Consider the following 12,943-nt stretch of genomic DNA (forward strand, 5'->3'; position numbering starts at 1 on the left):
GGGATTATGCAGCACTCTTCCTATTGCTCTCTTTATATTGAGGACCAGGCAATACCCCTTAGATGCAGCAGTCACAGCATTTAAGGTTGTTTGAGCGAGTGAGCTCCTCTTATTAGCCACAACGAGAGTGACGCTTCGTATGGCAGCCAGGTATGGTAACATTTAGGGGAGTGTGAATTAGCTAAGAAGGGAATTTTGTTTACTTGCCGTAAATTCCTTTTCTTCTAGCTCCTATTGGGAGACCCAGACAATTGACAATTGGGTGTATAGCTTCTGCCTCCGGAGGCCACACAAAGTATTACACTTTAAAAAGTGTAACCCCTCCCCTCTGCTATACACCCTCCCGTGCATCACGGGCCCATCAGTTTTGGTGCCAAAGCAGGAAGGAGGAAACTTATAAATTGGTCTAAGGTAAAATCAATCCGAAGGATGTTCGGAGAACTGAAACCATGAACCAAAAGAACAATTCAACATGAACAACATGTGTACACAAAAGAACAACAGCCCGAAGGGAACAGGGGCGGGGTGCTGGGTCTCCCAATAGGAGCTAGTAGAAAAGGAATTTACGGTAAGTAAACAAAATTCCCTTCTTCTTTTGTCGCTCCATTGGGAGACCCAGACAATTGGGACGTCCAAAAGCAGTCCCTGGGTGGGTAAAGAATACCTCGATAAAAGAGAGCCGAAACGGCCCCCTCTTACAGGTGGGCAACCGCCGCCTGAAGGACTCGCCTACCTAGGCTGGCATCTGCCGAAGCATAGGCATGCACCTGATAGTGTTTTCGTGAAAGTGTGCAGACTCGACCAGGTAGCCGCCTGACACACCTGCTGAGCCGTAGCCCGGTGCCGCAATGCCCAGGACGCACCTACGGCTCTGGTTAGAATGGGCTTTCAGCCCTGAAGGAAGCGGAAGCCCAGAAGAACGGTAGGCTTCAATGATCGGTTCCTTGATCCACCGAGCCAAGGTTGACTTGGAAGCCTGAGACCCCTTGCGCTGGCCAGCGACAAGGACAAAGAGCGCAATCAGAACGGCGCAGGGGCGCCGTGCGAGAAATGTAGAGCCGGAGTGCTCTCACTAGATCTAACAAGTGCAAATCCTTTTCACATTGGTGAACTGGATGAGGACAAAAAGAAGGTAAGGAGATATCCTGATTGAGATGAAAAAGGGGATACCACCTTAGGGAGAAATTCCGGGGACCGGACGCAGAACCACCTTATCCTGGTGAAACACCAGGAAGGGGGCTTTGCATGACAGCGCTGCTAGCTCAGACACTCTCCGAAGTGATGTGACTGCCACTAGGAAGGCCACCTTCTGCGAAAGGCGTGATAGAGAGACATCCCGCATCGGCTCGAAAGGTGGTTTCTGAAGAGCCGTTAGCATCCCTGTTGAGATCCCAGGGTTCCAGCGGACGCTTGTAAGGTGGGACTATGTGGCAAACTCCCTGCAGGAACGTGCGGACCTGCGGAAGCCTGGCTAGACGCTTTTGAAAAAAACACGGAAAGCGCCGATACTTGTCCCTTGAGAGAGCCGAGAGACAAACCCTTGTCCATTCCGGATTGAAGGAAGGAAAGAAAAGTGGGTAAGGTAAACGGCCAGGGGGTAAAACCCTGATCCGCGCACCAGGATAAGAAGATCCTCCAAGCCCTGTGATAGATCTTGGCGGACGTTGGTTTCCTGGCTTGTCTCATGGTGGCAATGACATCTTGAGATAACCCTGAGGACGCTAGGAGCCAGGACTCAATGGCCACACAGTCAGGTTGAGGGCCGCAGAATTCAGATGGAAAAAATGGCCCTTAAGACAGCAAGTCTGGTCGGTCTGGGAGTGCCCACGGTTGACCCACCGTGAGGTGCCACAGATCCGGGTACCACGACCTCCTCGGCCAGTCTGGAGCAACGAGGATGGCGCGGCGGCAGTCGGACCTGATCTTGCGTAACACTCTGGGCAGCAGTGCCAGAGGGGGAAATACATAAGGCAGTCGAAACAATCACCAGATCTTAACCCAATTGAGCATGCATTTCACTTGCTCAAATCCAGACTTAAGACGGAAAGACCCACAAACAAGCAAGACCTGAAGGCTGCGGCTGTAAAGGCCTGGCAAAGCAGGAATGGACAAGGGTTTGTCTCTCGGCTCTCTCAAGGGACAAGTATCGGCGCTTTCCGTGTTTTTTCAAAAGCGTCTAGCCAGGCTTCCGCAGGTCCGCACGTTCCTGCAGGGAGTTTGCCACATAGTCCCACCTTACAAGCGTCCGCTGGAACCCTGGGATCTCAACAGGGTGCTAACGGCTCTTCAGAAACCACCTTTCGAGCCGATGCGGGATGTCTCTCTATCACGCCTTTCGCAGAAGGTGGCCTTCCTAGTGGCAGTCACATCACTTCGGAGAGTGTCTGAGCTAGCAGCGCTGTCATGCAAAGCCCCCTTCCTGGTGTTTCACCAGGATAAGGTGGTTCTGCGTCCGGTCCCGGAATTTCTCCCTAAGGTGGTATCCCCTTTTCATCTCAATCAGGATATCTCCTTACCTTCTTTTTGTCCTCATCCAGTTCACCAATGTGAAAAGGATTTGCACTTGTTAGATCTAGTGAGAGCACTCCGGCTCTACATTTCTCGCACGGCGCCCCTGCGCCGTTCTGATGCGCTCTTTGTCCTTGTCGCTGGCCAGCGCAAGGGGTCTCAGGCTTCCAAGTCAACCTTGGCTCGGTGGATCAAGGAACCGATCATTGAAGCCTACCGTTCTTCTGGGCTTCCGCTTCCTTCAGGGCTGAAAGCCCATTCTACCAGAGCCGTAGGTGCGTCCTGGGCATTGCGGCACCGGGCTACGGCTCAGCAGGTGTGTCAGGCGGCTACCTGGTCGAGTCTGCACACTTTCACGAAACACTATCAGGTGCATGCCTATGCTTCGGCAGATGCCAGCCTAGGTAGGCGAGTCCTTCAGGCGGCGGTTGCCCACCTGTAAGAGGGGGCCGTTTCGGCTCTCTTTTATCGAGGTATTCTTTACCCACCCAGGGACTGCTTTTGGACGTCCCAATTGTCTGGGTCTCCCAATGGAGCGACAAAGAAGAAGGGAATTTTGTTTACTTACCGTAAATTCCTTTTCTTCTAGCTCCTATTGGGAGACCCAGCACCCGCCCCTGTTCCCTTCGGGCTGTTGTTCTTTTGTGTACACATGTTGTTCATGTTGAATTGTTCTTTTGGTTCATGGTTTCAGTTCTCCGAACATCCTTCGGATTGATTTTACCTTAGACCAATTTATAAGTTTCCTCCTTCCTGCTTTGGCACCAAAACTGATGGGCCTGTGATGCACGGGAGGGTGTATAGGCAGAGGGGAGGGGTTACACTTTTTAAAGTGTAATACTTTGTGTGGCCTCCGGAGGCAGAAGCTATACACCCAATTGTCTGGGTCTCCCAATGGAGCGACAAAGAAATATATATAAATATATATATATATACATACATACATATATACAGTTAGGTCCAGAAATCTTTGGACAGTGACACAATTTTCGCGAGTTGGGCTCTGCATGCCACCACATTGGATTTGAAATGAATCCTCTACAACAGAATTCAAGTGCAGATTGTAACATTTAATTTGAAAGTTTGAACAAAAATTTCTGATAGAAATTGTAGGAATTGTCACATTTCTTTACAAACACTCCACATTTTAGGAGGTCAAAAGTAATTGGACAAATAAACCAAACCCAAACAAAATATTTTTATTTTCAATATTTTGTTGCGAATCCTTTGGAGGCAATCACTGCCTTAAGTCTGGAACCCATGGACATCACCAAACGCTGGGTTTCCTCCTTCTTAATGCTTTGCCAGGCCTTTACAGCCGCAGCCTTCAGGTCTTGCTTGTTTGTGGGTCTTTCCGTCTTAAGTCTGGATTTGAGCAAGTGAAATGCATGCTCAATTGGGTTAAGATCTGGTGATTGACTTGGCCATTGCAGAATGTTCCACTTTTTTGCACTCATGAACTCCTGGGTAGCTTTGGCTGTATGCTTGGGGTCATTGTCCATCTGTACTATGAAGCGCCGTCCGATCAACTTTGCGGCATTTGGCTGACTCTGGGCTGAAAGTATATCCCGGTACACTTCAGAATTCATCTGGCTACTCTTGTCTGCTGTTATGTCATCAATAAACACAAGTGACCCAGTGCCATTGAAAGCCATGCATGCCCATGCCATTACGTTGCCTCCACCATGTTTGACAGAGGATGTGGTGTGCCTTGGATCATGTGCTGTTCCCTTTCTTCTCCAAACTTTTTTCTTCCCATCATTCTGGTACAGGTTGATCTTTGTCTCATCTGTCCATAGAATACTTTTCCAGAACTGAGCTGGCTACATGAGGTGTTTTTCAGCAAATTTAACTCTGGCCTGTCTATTTTTGGAATTGATGAATGGTTTGCATCTAGATGTGAACCCTTTGTATTTACTTTCATGGAGTCTTCTCTTTACTGTTGACTTAGAGACAGATACACCTACTTCACTGAGAGTGTTCTGGACTTCAGTTGATGTTGTCAACGGGTTCTTCTTCACCAAAGAAAGTATGCGGCGATCATCCACCACTGTTGTCATCCGTGGACGCCCAGGCCTTTTTGAGTTCCCAAGCTCACCAGTCAATTCCTTTTTTCTCAGAATGTACCCGACTGTTGATTTTGCTACTCCAAGCATGTCTGCTATCTCTCTGATGGATTTTTTCAGCCTCAGGATGTTCTGCTTCACCTCAATTGAGAGTTCCTTAGACCGCATGTTGTCTGGTCACAGCAACAGCTTCCAAATGCAAAACCACACACCTGTAATCAACCCCAGACCTTTTAACTACTTCATTGATTACAGGTTAACGAGGGAGACGCCTTCAGAGTTAATTGCAGCCCTTAGAGTCCCTTGTCTAATTACTTTTGGTCCCTTGAAAAAGAGGAGGCTATGCATTACAGAGCTATGATTCCTAAACCCTTTCTCCGATTTGGATGTGAAAACTCTCATATTGCAGCTGGGAGTGTGCACTTTCAGCCCATATTATATATATAATTGTATTTCTGAACATGTTTTTGTAAACAGCTAAAATAACTTGTGTCACTGTCCAAATATTTCTGGACCTAACTGTATGTGTATATATATATATATATATATATATAGTACAGACCAAAAGTTTGGACACACCCTCTCATTCAAAGAGTTTTCTTTATTTTCATGACTGAAAATTGCAGAGTCATATTGCAGACATCAAAACTATGAATTAACACATGTGGAATGAAATACTTAACAAAAAAGTGTGAAACAACTGAAAATATGTCTTATATTCTAGGTTCTTCAAAGCAGCCACCTTTTGCTTTGATTACTGCTTTGCACACTCTTGGCATTCTCTTGATGAGCTTCAACAGGTAGTCACCGGAAATGGTCTTCCAACAGTCTTGAAGGAGTTCCCAGAGATGCTTAGCACTTGTTGGCCCTTTTGCCTTCACTCTGCGGTCTAGCTCACCCCAAACCATCTCGATTGGGTTCAGGTCTGGTGACTGTGGAGGCCAGGTCATCTGGTGTAGCACCCCATCACTCTCCTTCTTAGTCAAATAGCCCTTACACAGCCTGGAGGTGTGTTTGGGGTCATTGTCCTGTTGAAAAATAAATGATGGTCCAACTAAACGCAAACCGGATGGAATAGCACGCCGCTGCAAGATGCTGTGGTAGCCAGGCTGGTTCAGTATGCCTTCAATTTTGAATAAATCCCCAAGTGTCACCAGCAAAGCACCCCCGCACCATCACACCTCCTCCTCCATGCTTCACGGTGGGAACCAGCCATGTAGAGTCCATCCGTTCACCTTTTCTACAAAGACACGGTGGTTGGATCCAAAGATCTCAAATTTGGACTCACCAGACCAAAGCACAGATTTCCACTGGTCTAATGTCCATTTCTTGTGTTCTTTAGCCCAAACAAGTCTCTTCTGCTTGTTGCCTGTCCTTAGCAGTGGTTTCCTAGCAGCTATTTTACCATGAAGGCTGCTGCACAAAGTCTCCTCTTAACAGTTTTTCTAGAGATGAGAAGGTGTGTCCAAATTTTTGGTCTGTACGGTATATTATATACATACATACATATATACATACATATATTGGACCGACAGTGTTTTATACTGACAGATACTTCTAATAGTGCTAGAACTATTTCTGCTCTATCAGGCGGTAGACAAGGTGTCAGGAAGACATTGCACAAGTTGTAAAATTTATCATGGCTACCTGAAGATCAGATATGTGCTGGTGAAGGATGGAGCACAAGAACGCCGGCGTGACATTGGGAGACCATTGGATCTTTTCCCAGTTGATGGACATAGTCACAGCATCATCAGGTTGTTGGAGCTGAGAAAGGTAATAAAGAAATAAATGTAATTCTATCTTATACTTGAATTTTTATCTATCAGGTAACTAAGGAAAAACTCACAAACAGACGCACACACAAGGCTAAGGCCCATTTCACACATCCGGCATTTCGCCAGTTTGCTGGATTCGGCGCACTCCAGTACAGTGTATACAATACAATGGCAGCACGTCAAGCTCCGGTCACATACTGTCATTGTACTGTATACACTGTACTGGAGTGCGCCGAATCCAGCAAACTGGCGAAATGCCGGATGTGTGAAATGGGCCTTAAAGATCTCTCCAAAAAAGGCCTTAAATAAAGAAATCTGCTCCATAAGGACACATGCATTGGTTACTGACTCAAGCGGAGCAATGATTTGGCCGACATGGTCACGAGATGTTACGTCAATGCTTGGAAGACAACAGATGTGTCATGAAGGGTAAAAATATAGGTAACTCTGCAAAGGGGGCTGTCCAGTGAAAACAAATACCATATGCACAGACAGGAGAGGTGATCACTTGCTGATCGGTGAGGGCCTGACCCCTGGGATCTGCACAAATCTGCAGAGTGGGGAACTTTTATCCCCCTTATAAAATGGAGTTGTAGGATGGACGCCCGGCCACCGCTCCATTCAAGCTGCCAGAAAAAGCTGAGCGCAGCACTGAGCAGGTTCGCAGGGAATAGATCGAGCAGTGGTCAGGCGTGTGCAGTGCCATTCAATTCTAATGGGGACAAAAGTCCCCCATTCTGTTGATCATTGCGGGGCCCACAGGTCAGACCCCACCAATCAATCATACTGTGGATAAGATAGAATTTGTTTTCACTAGACAGCCTGACTTTCTTAAAGGTTTCTCCCTGGAGGAGACATGTGGCTACTGGAAAATATCATCCTATACCACACACACCTCCCAGCAGGTCCTACTTAAATAATGGCGGGTATGGCATTTTTTTTTTATTATTTCAGTCATATTTCTCCTTAAAGTGGTTGTCAGGTCTTAGGCTACAAGTCTGCAGTCAGTAAGTGACCTCACTATGCGATTCCTCACATTGGGTGCACCGCGCGCTGTCAGGTTCCTCTGGTGCCGGGAGCTTCACTATAAGTATATGATTTGCATATATATGGGTCACACGCCGACTAGACGTGCACGGCCTCGCTCAACGCAAATGGACTGAGCGACGCTGGATAAAGTCTAGTCAGGATGTAGCTAGAAGCCTGCAAATCACATACTGGTGGTCATGAGATCGCCAACCAGCGGCACCGGAGAACGCTTGCAGTGCACAGACGCAGGGGGCGGCGAGACACCCGCACCCAGGGGGGGGCGAGACACCCGCACCCGGGGGGGGGGGGGCGAGACACCCGCACCCAGGGGGGGGGGGCGAGACACCCGCACCCAGGGGGGGGGGGGGGCGAGACACCCGCACCCAGGGGGGGGGGGGGGCGAGACACCCGCACCCAGGGGGGGGGGGGGGCGAGACACCCGCACCCAGGGGGGGGGGGGGCGAGACACCCGCACCCAGGGGGGGGGGGGGCGAGACACCCGCACCCAGGGGGGGGGGGGGGCGAGACACCCGCACCCAGGGGGGGGGGGGGGCGAGACACCCGCACCCAGGGGGGGGGGGGGGCGAGACACCCGCACCCAGGGGGGGGGGGGGGCGAGACACCCGCACCCAGGGGGGGGGGGGGGCGAGACACCCGCACCCAGGGGGGGGGGGGGGCGAGACACCCGCACCCAGGGGGGGGGGGGGCGAGACACCCGCACCCAGGGGGGGGGGGGCGAGACACCCGCACCCAGGGGGGGGGGGGGCGAGACACCCGCACCCAGGGGGGGGGGGGGGCGAGACACCCGCACCCAGGGGGGGGGGGGCGAGACACCCGCACCCAGGGGGGGGGGGGGCGAGACACCCGCACCCAGGGGGGGGGGGGGGCGAGACACCCGCACCCAGGGGGGGGGGGGGCGAGACACCCGCACCCAGGGGGGGGGGGGGGCGAGACACCCGCACCCAGGGGGGGGGGGGGGCGAGACACCCGCACCCAGGGGGGGGGGGGGCGAGACACCCGCACCCAGGGGGGGGGGGGGGGCGAGACACCCGCACCCAGGGGGGGGGGGGGGCGAGACACCCGCACCCAGGGGGGGGGCGAGACACCCGCACCCAGGGGGAGGGGCGAGACACCCGCACCCAGGGGGGGGGGGGGGGGGGGCGAGACACCCGCACCCAGGGGGGGGGGGCGAGACACCCGCACCCAGGGGGGGGGGGGGGCGAGACACCCGCACCCAGGGGGGGGGGGGGCGAGACACCCGCACCCAGGGGGGGGGGGGCGAGACACCCGCACCCAGGGGGGGGGGGGCGAGACACCCGCACCCAGGGGGGTGGGGGGCGAGACACCCGCACCCAGGGGGGGGGGGGCGAGACACCCGCACCCAGGGGGGGGGGGCGAGACACCCGCACGCAGAGGGGGGGGGGGCGAGACACCCGCACGCAGAGGGGGGGGGGGGCGAGACACCCGCACGCAGAGGGGCGAGACACCCGCACGCAGAGGGGAGAGACACCCGCACGCAGAGGGGAGAGACACCCGCACGCAGAGGGGAGAGACACCCGCACGCAGAGGGGAGAGACACCCGCACGCAGAGGGGAGAGACACCCGCACGCAGAGGGGAGAGACACCCGCACGCAGAGGGGAGAGACACCCGCACGCAGAGGGGAGAGACACCCGCACGCAGAGGGGAGAGACACCCGCACGCAGAGGGGAGAGACACCCGCACGCAGAGGGGAGAGACACCCGCACGCAGAGGGGAGAGACACCCGCACGCAGAGGGGAGAGACACCCGCACGCAGAGGGGAGAGACACCCGCACGCAGAGGGGAGAGACACCCGCACGCAGAGGGGAGAGACACCCGCACGCAGAGGGGAGAGACACCCGCACGCAGAGGGGAGAGACACCCGCACGCAGAGGGGAGAGACACCCGCACGCAGAGGGGAGAGACACCCGCACGCAGAGGGGAGAGACACCCGCACGCAGAGGGGAGAGACACCCGCACGCAGAGGGGAGAGACACCCGCACGCAGAGGGGAGAGACACCCGCACGCAGAGGGGAGAGACACCCGCACGCAGAGGGGAGAGACACCCGCACGCAGAGGGGAGAGACACCCGCACGCAGAGGGGAGAGACACCCGCACGCAGAGGGGAGAGACACCCGCACGCAGAGGGGAGAGACACCCCGCACGCAGAGGGGAGAGACACCCGCACGCAGAGGGGAGAGACACCCGCACGCAGGGGGCGACACGCAGTAACTGCAGACATTCACCCCAAGGCCCGACAACCCCTTTAACAACATTAATCCAATAAACTGAGTGATGTGCAGTATATGGCTGCCGCTCACCTTCTCCACACAGCTCTGCAGAGCGCTCAGCATCCCTTGCACGACCTCCTTGCAGCCCCTCATCTGTGCAGACTCTCCATCTACCATAGCCGGTCGCTTTACTGCAGCCATGACCCGATCCAATGCTACAGCTGATCACCCTGCAGGACTTCCCAAAAAAAAAAAAAAAAAAAAAAAAGCTTTATCTAATTATGGTACAAGATGATTGTTGTATAAATTAGACAGGATTGCCATTCAGGAATCTGGGAAAGCTGGGTCACTGCACAACACAGATAAGTATATAACTGAGATGATGCTTTTTTACTTAAATTCTTTTCCACAATACAAAAATTAATGTGCATGTATGTATGTATATAATATATGCACATGTGTTATGTAACCAGCTCCAGCAATACAGTACAGAGCAGTGAGCTCTGAATTGTGGCTCTACAGCTGTTTGAAACTACAACTCCCAGCATGCCCTAACAAGAAGCAGCAGCTAGGGCATGCTGGGAGTTGTAGTTTTGCTAAAGAAAAGAAACTTCGCAAAATTAAACCATGAAGAGAATGCACCGCACAATACAGTGCAGCTGTGCACGTCACTGCTCTCATGGTGAATGAAAACTGCAAAGCTAGGCTCAGTCTGGTCACCAGAAGACTGTAACCCCCAGCGGACTCACCTGCTGGATGGAGGGAGTAGTCACCGATAGCCCAGCACCACGTGAGAGCAGAAGCGGAGCAACACCAAGTATACACACAGGTAACGTGCTGCGGCTACAGGCGGGCTACTGGGCATGCTCCGAATGTAAGGGCGGAAGTGAGGTAAACGTCACGGCAGAAGTAAGCACATGAGACGCACTGAGCATGGTCAGAATCTAAGGGCGGAAGTGAGGTGAGATTTGAGGGCAAAAAAAAAAAGAGTACATTGAGACAGTCTGAGCATGCTCACACTGTAGTGCACTGTTCTCCTGATGATAATGTAATGCCAGTGATCACTCCACAGATCCCCCACTCCACAGATCCCCCACTCCAAAGAGCCCCACTCCACAGAGCCCCACTCCACAGAGCCCCACTCCACAGAGCCCCACTCCAAAGAGCCCCACTCCAAAGAGCCCCACTCCACAGAGCCCCACTCCACAGAGCCCCACTCCACAGAGCCCCACTCCAAAGAGCCCCACTCCAAAGAGCCCCACTCCACAGAGCCCCACTCCACAGATCCCCCACTCCAAAGAGCCCCACTCCACAGAGCCCCACTCCACAGAGCCCCACTCCAAAGAGCCCCACTCCACAGAGCCCCACTCCACAGAGCCCCACTCCACAGAGCCCCACTCCAAAGAGCCCCACTCCACAGAGCCCCACTCCACTTCACAAAGCCCCATTCCAAAGAGCACAACTCCACAGAGCCCAACTCCACAAAGCCCCACTCCACAGAGCCCTACTCGACATAGCTCCACTCCAAAGAGCCCTGCTCCACAGAACCCTACTTCACAGAGCCCAACTCCACAGAGCTCCACTCCACAGAGCCCCACTCCACATAGCTACACTCCAAAGAGCTCCACTCCACAGAGCTCCACTCCACAGAGCCCCACTCCACATAGCTACACTCCAAAGAGCTCCACTCCACAGAGCTCCACTCCACAGAGCCCCACTCCACATAGCTACACTCCAAAGAGCCCCGCTCCACAGAGCCCCACTCCAAAGAGCCCTGCTCCACAGAACCCTACTTCACAGAGCCCAACTCCACAGAGCTCCACTCCACAGAGCCCCACTCCACATAGCTACACTCCAAAGAGCTCCACTCCACAGAGCTCCACTCCACAGAGCCCCACTCCACATAGCTACACTCCAAAGAGCTCCACTCCACAGAGCTCCACTCCACAGAGCCCCACTCCACATAGCTACACTCCAAAGAGCCCCGCTCCACAGAACCCTACTTCACAGAGCCCAACTCCACAGAGCTCCACTCCTCAGAGCCTCAATTCACAGAGCCCCACTCCACCGAGCCCTACTCCAAAGAGCCCAATTCCACAGAGCCCCACTCTAAACAGCCTAACTCCACAGAGCCCATCTCCACAGCTCCCCTCTCCACAGAGCCGAACTCAAAAGAACCCAACTCCACACAGCTCCAGTTCAAAGAACCCCACTCCACAGAGCCCCAATTCAAACAGCCCCACTCCAAAGAGTCCAACTTCCACAGAGCTCCAATCCAAAGATCGATCTCCACTTCACAGAGCTTCACTTCACAGAGCTCAATTTCATAGAGCTCCACTTCACCGGTCAGTGGCTCAGCCATGCTGCAAGCCTGAACCCTCAATCTTCAGAGGAGCAGGCAAAAATGTTCTCCTGAAGACACCGTGAAATAAACCCTTTAAGCAACTAGAGATACCAAGTGGTGACAAAGTTTTGACCTGTATCAAAATGGAACCAGCCATTTTTGCTCATAAGGTGGAAGGATCAGGTGGATAAGGAGCCACTTAGCCAAGGTGTTTAGATACGGAGATCCAGAAAGTCAGCATACAAGTACATTTTTTTAGTCTTGGATCTGTGTAGGCTTCATATGGAAAAGTTCTGAGATATGCAGCTAATATTAGTCATTGGGTTATCGCACGGCTTACTACTTTTATATAGCAGTGTTTCTGTACACAATAATACAATAATGCAGCATGTTCCATTATTAGCCTTCTGCAGAGTTTTGTATATGCAAATCCACGCAGAGCACTCCACAGCTCTTGTTTAGGTGCCGTATTTTCTATTGAAAGTATCTGCACTGATAAGTTGGGGGAATTGTCACTGGGACTCTTATGAGGGACACTGTCGAATACAGGTCTTCTGTTCAGTATTGTCTGTGATGTATTAAGGAAAGAATTAGACTTGATGACTGTCACTGTTGTACTTTTTAATACATTCACATAAATGTCTGCATATGAATTGCTAGATACAAAGCGATAGGATAATTTAAAACAGAAGTGTACTTTTAAGAGAATCTGTCAGCAGGTTTTTGCTATATAATTTGAAGACAGCATGCTGCAATGGTTAAAACATAAAATTCAGGAATGCCTGTCTTGTTAATGTCCAATCTGTTGTTTATTTGCTATGTTTGTTTAAGCAGCAGGACTTATCATTGCTCGAACTACAATGTCACGTGCACAGAAGTCCAGCACACCCTTGCTGTGATTGACACCTCACTGTCAAAGTACAATCTCTATAGCAAAGGTCTCAAACACGCGAGCCACATACAGCCCC

General features: G+C 52.4%; 1 protein-coding gene across 1 annotated transcript in view; it reads right to left on the minus strand.

Annotated features, from left to right (window-relative positions):
• MBIP (MAP3K12 binding inhibitory protein 1) overlaps positions 1 to 10,488 on the minus strand; it is a 56,377-nt gene extending 45,889 nt beyond the window's left edge. The window contains exons 1-3 of the mRNA XM_075331229.1: positions 10,381 to 10,488; positions 9,722 to 9,869; positions 6,222 to 6,341 (exon numbers count right to left, since the gene is read on the minus strand). Coding sequence (XP_075187344.1) covers positions 6,222 to 6,341; positions 9,722 to 9,832 — 231 coding nt within the window. The 5' untranslated portion in view covers positions 9,833 to 9,869; positions 10,381 to 10,488. The remainder of the gene's footprint in view (positions 1 to 6,221; positions 6,342 to 9,721; positions 9,870 to 10,380) is intronic.
• Between the last annotated feature and the right edge of the window lie 2,455 nt (positions 10,489 to 12,943).

The sequence above is a fragment of the Anomaloglossus baeobatrachus genome, chromosome 12, assembly GCF_048569485.1.
Source record: "Anomaloglossus baeobatrachus isolate aAnoBae1 chromosome 12, aAnoBae1.hap1, whole genome shotgun sequence".
Lineage (NCBI taxonomy): Eukaryota > Metazoa > Chordata > Amphibia > Anura > Aromobatidae > Anomaloglossus > Anomaloglossus baeobatrachus.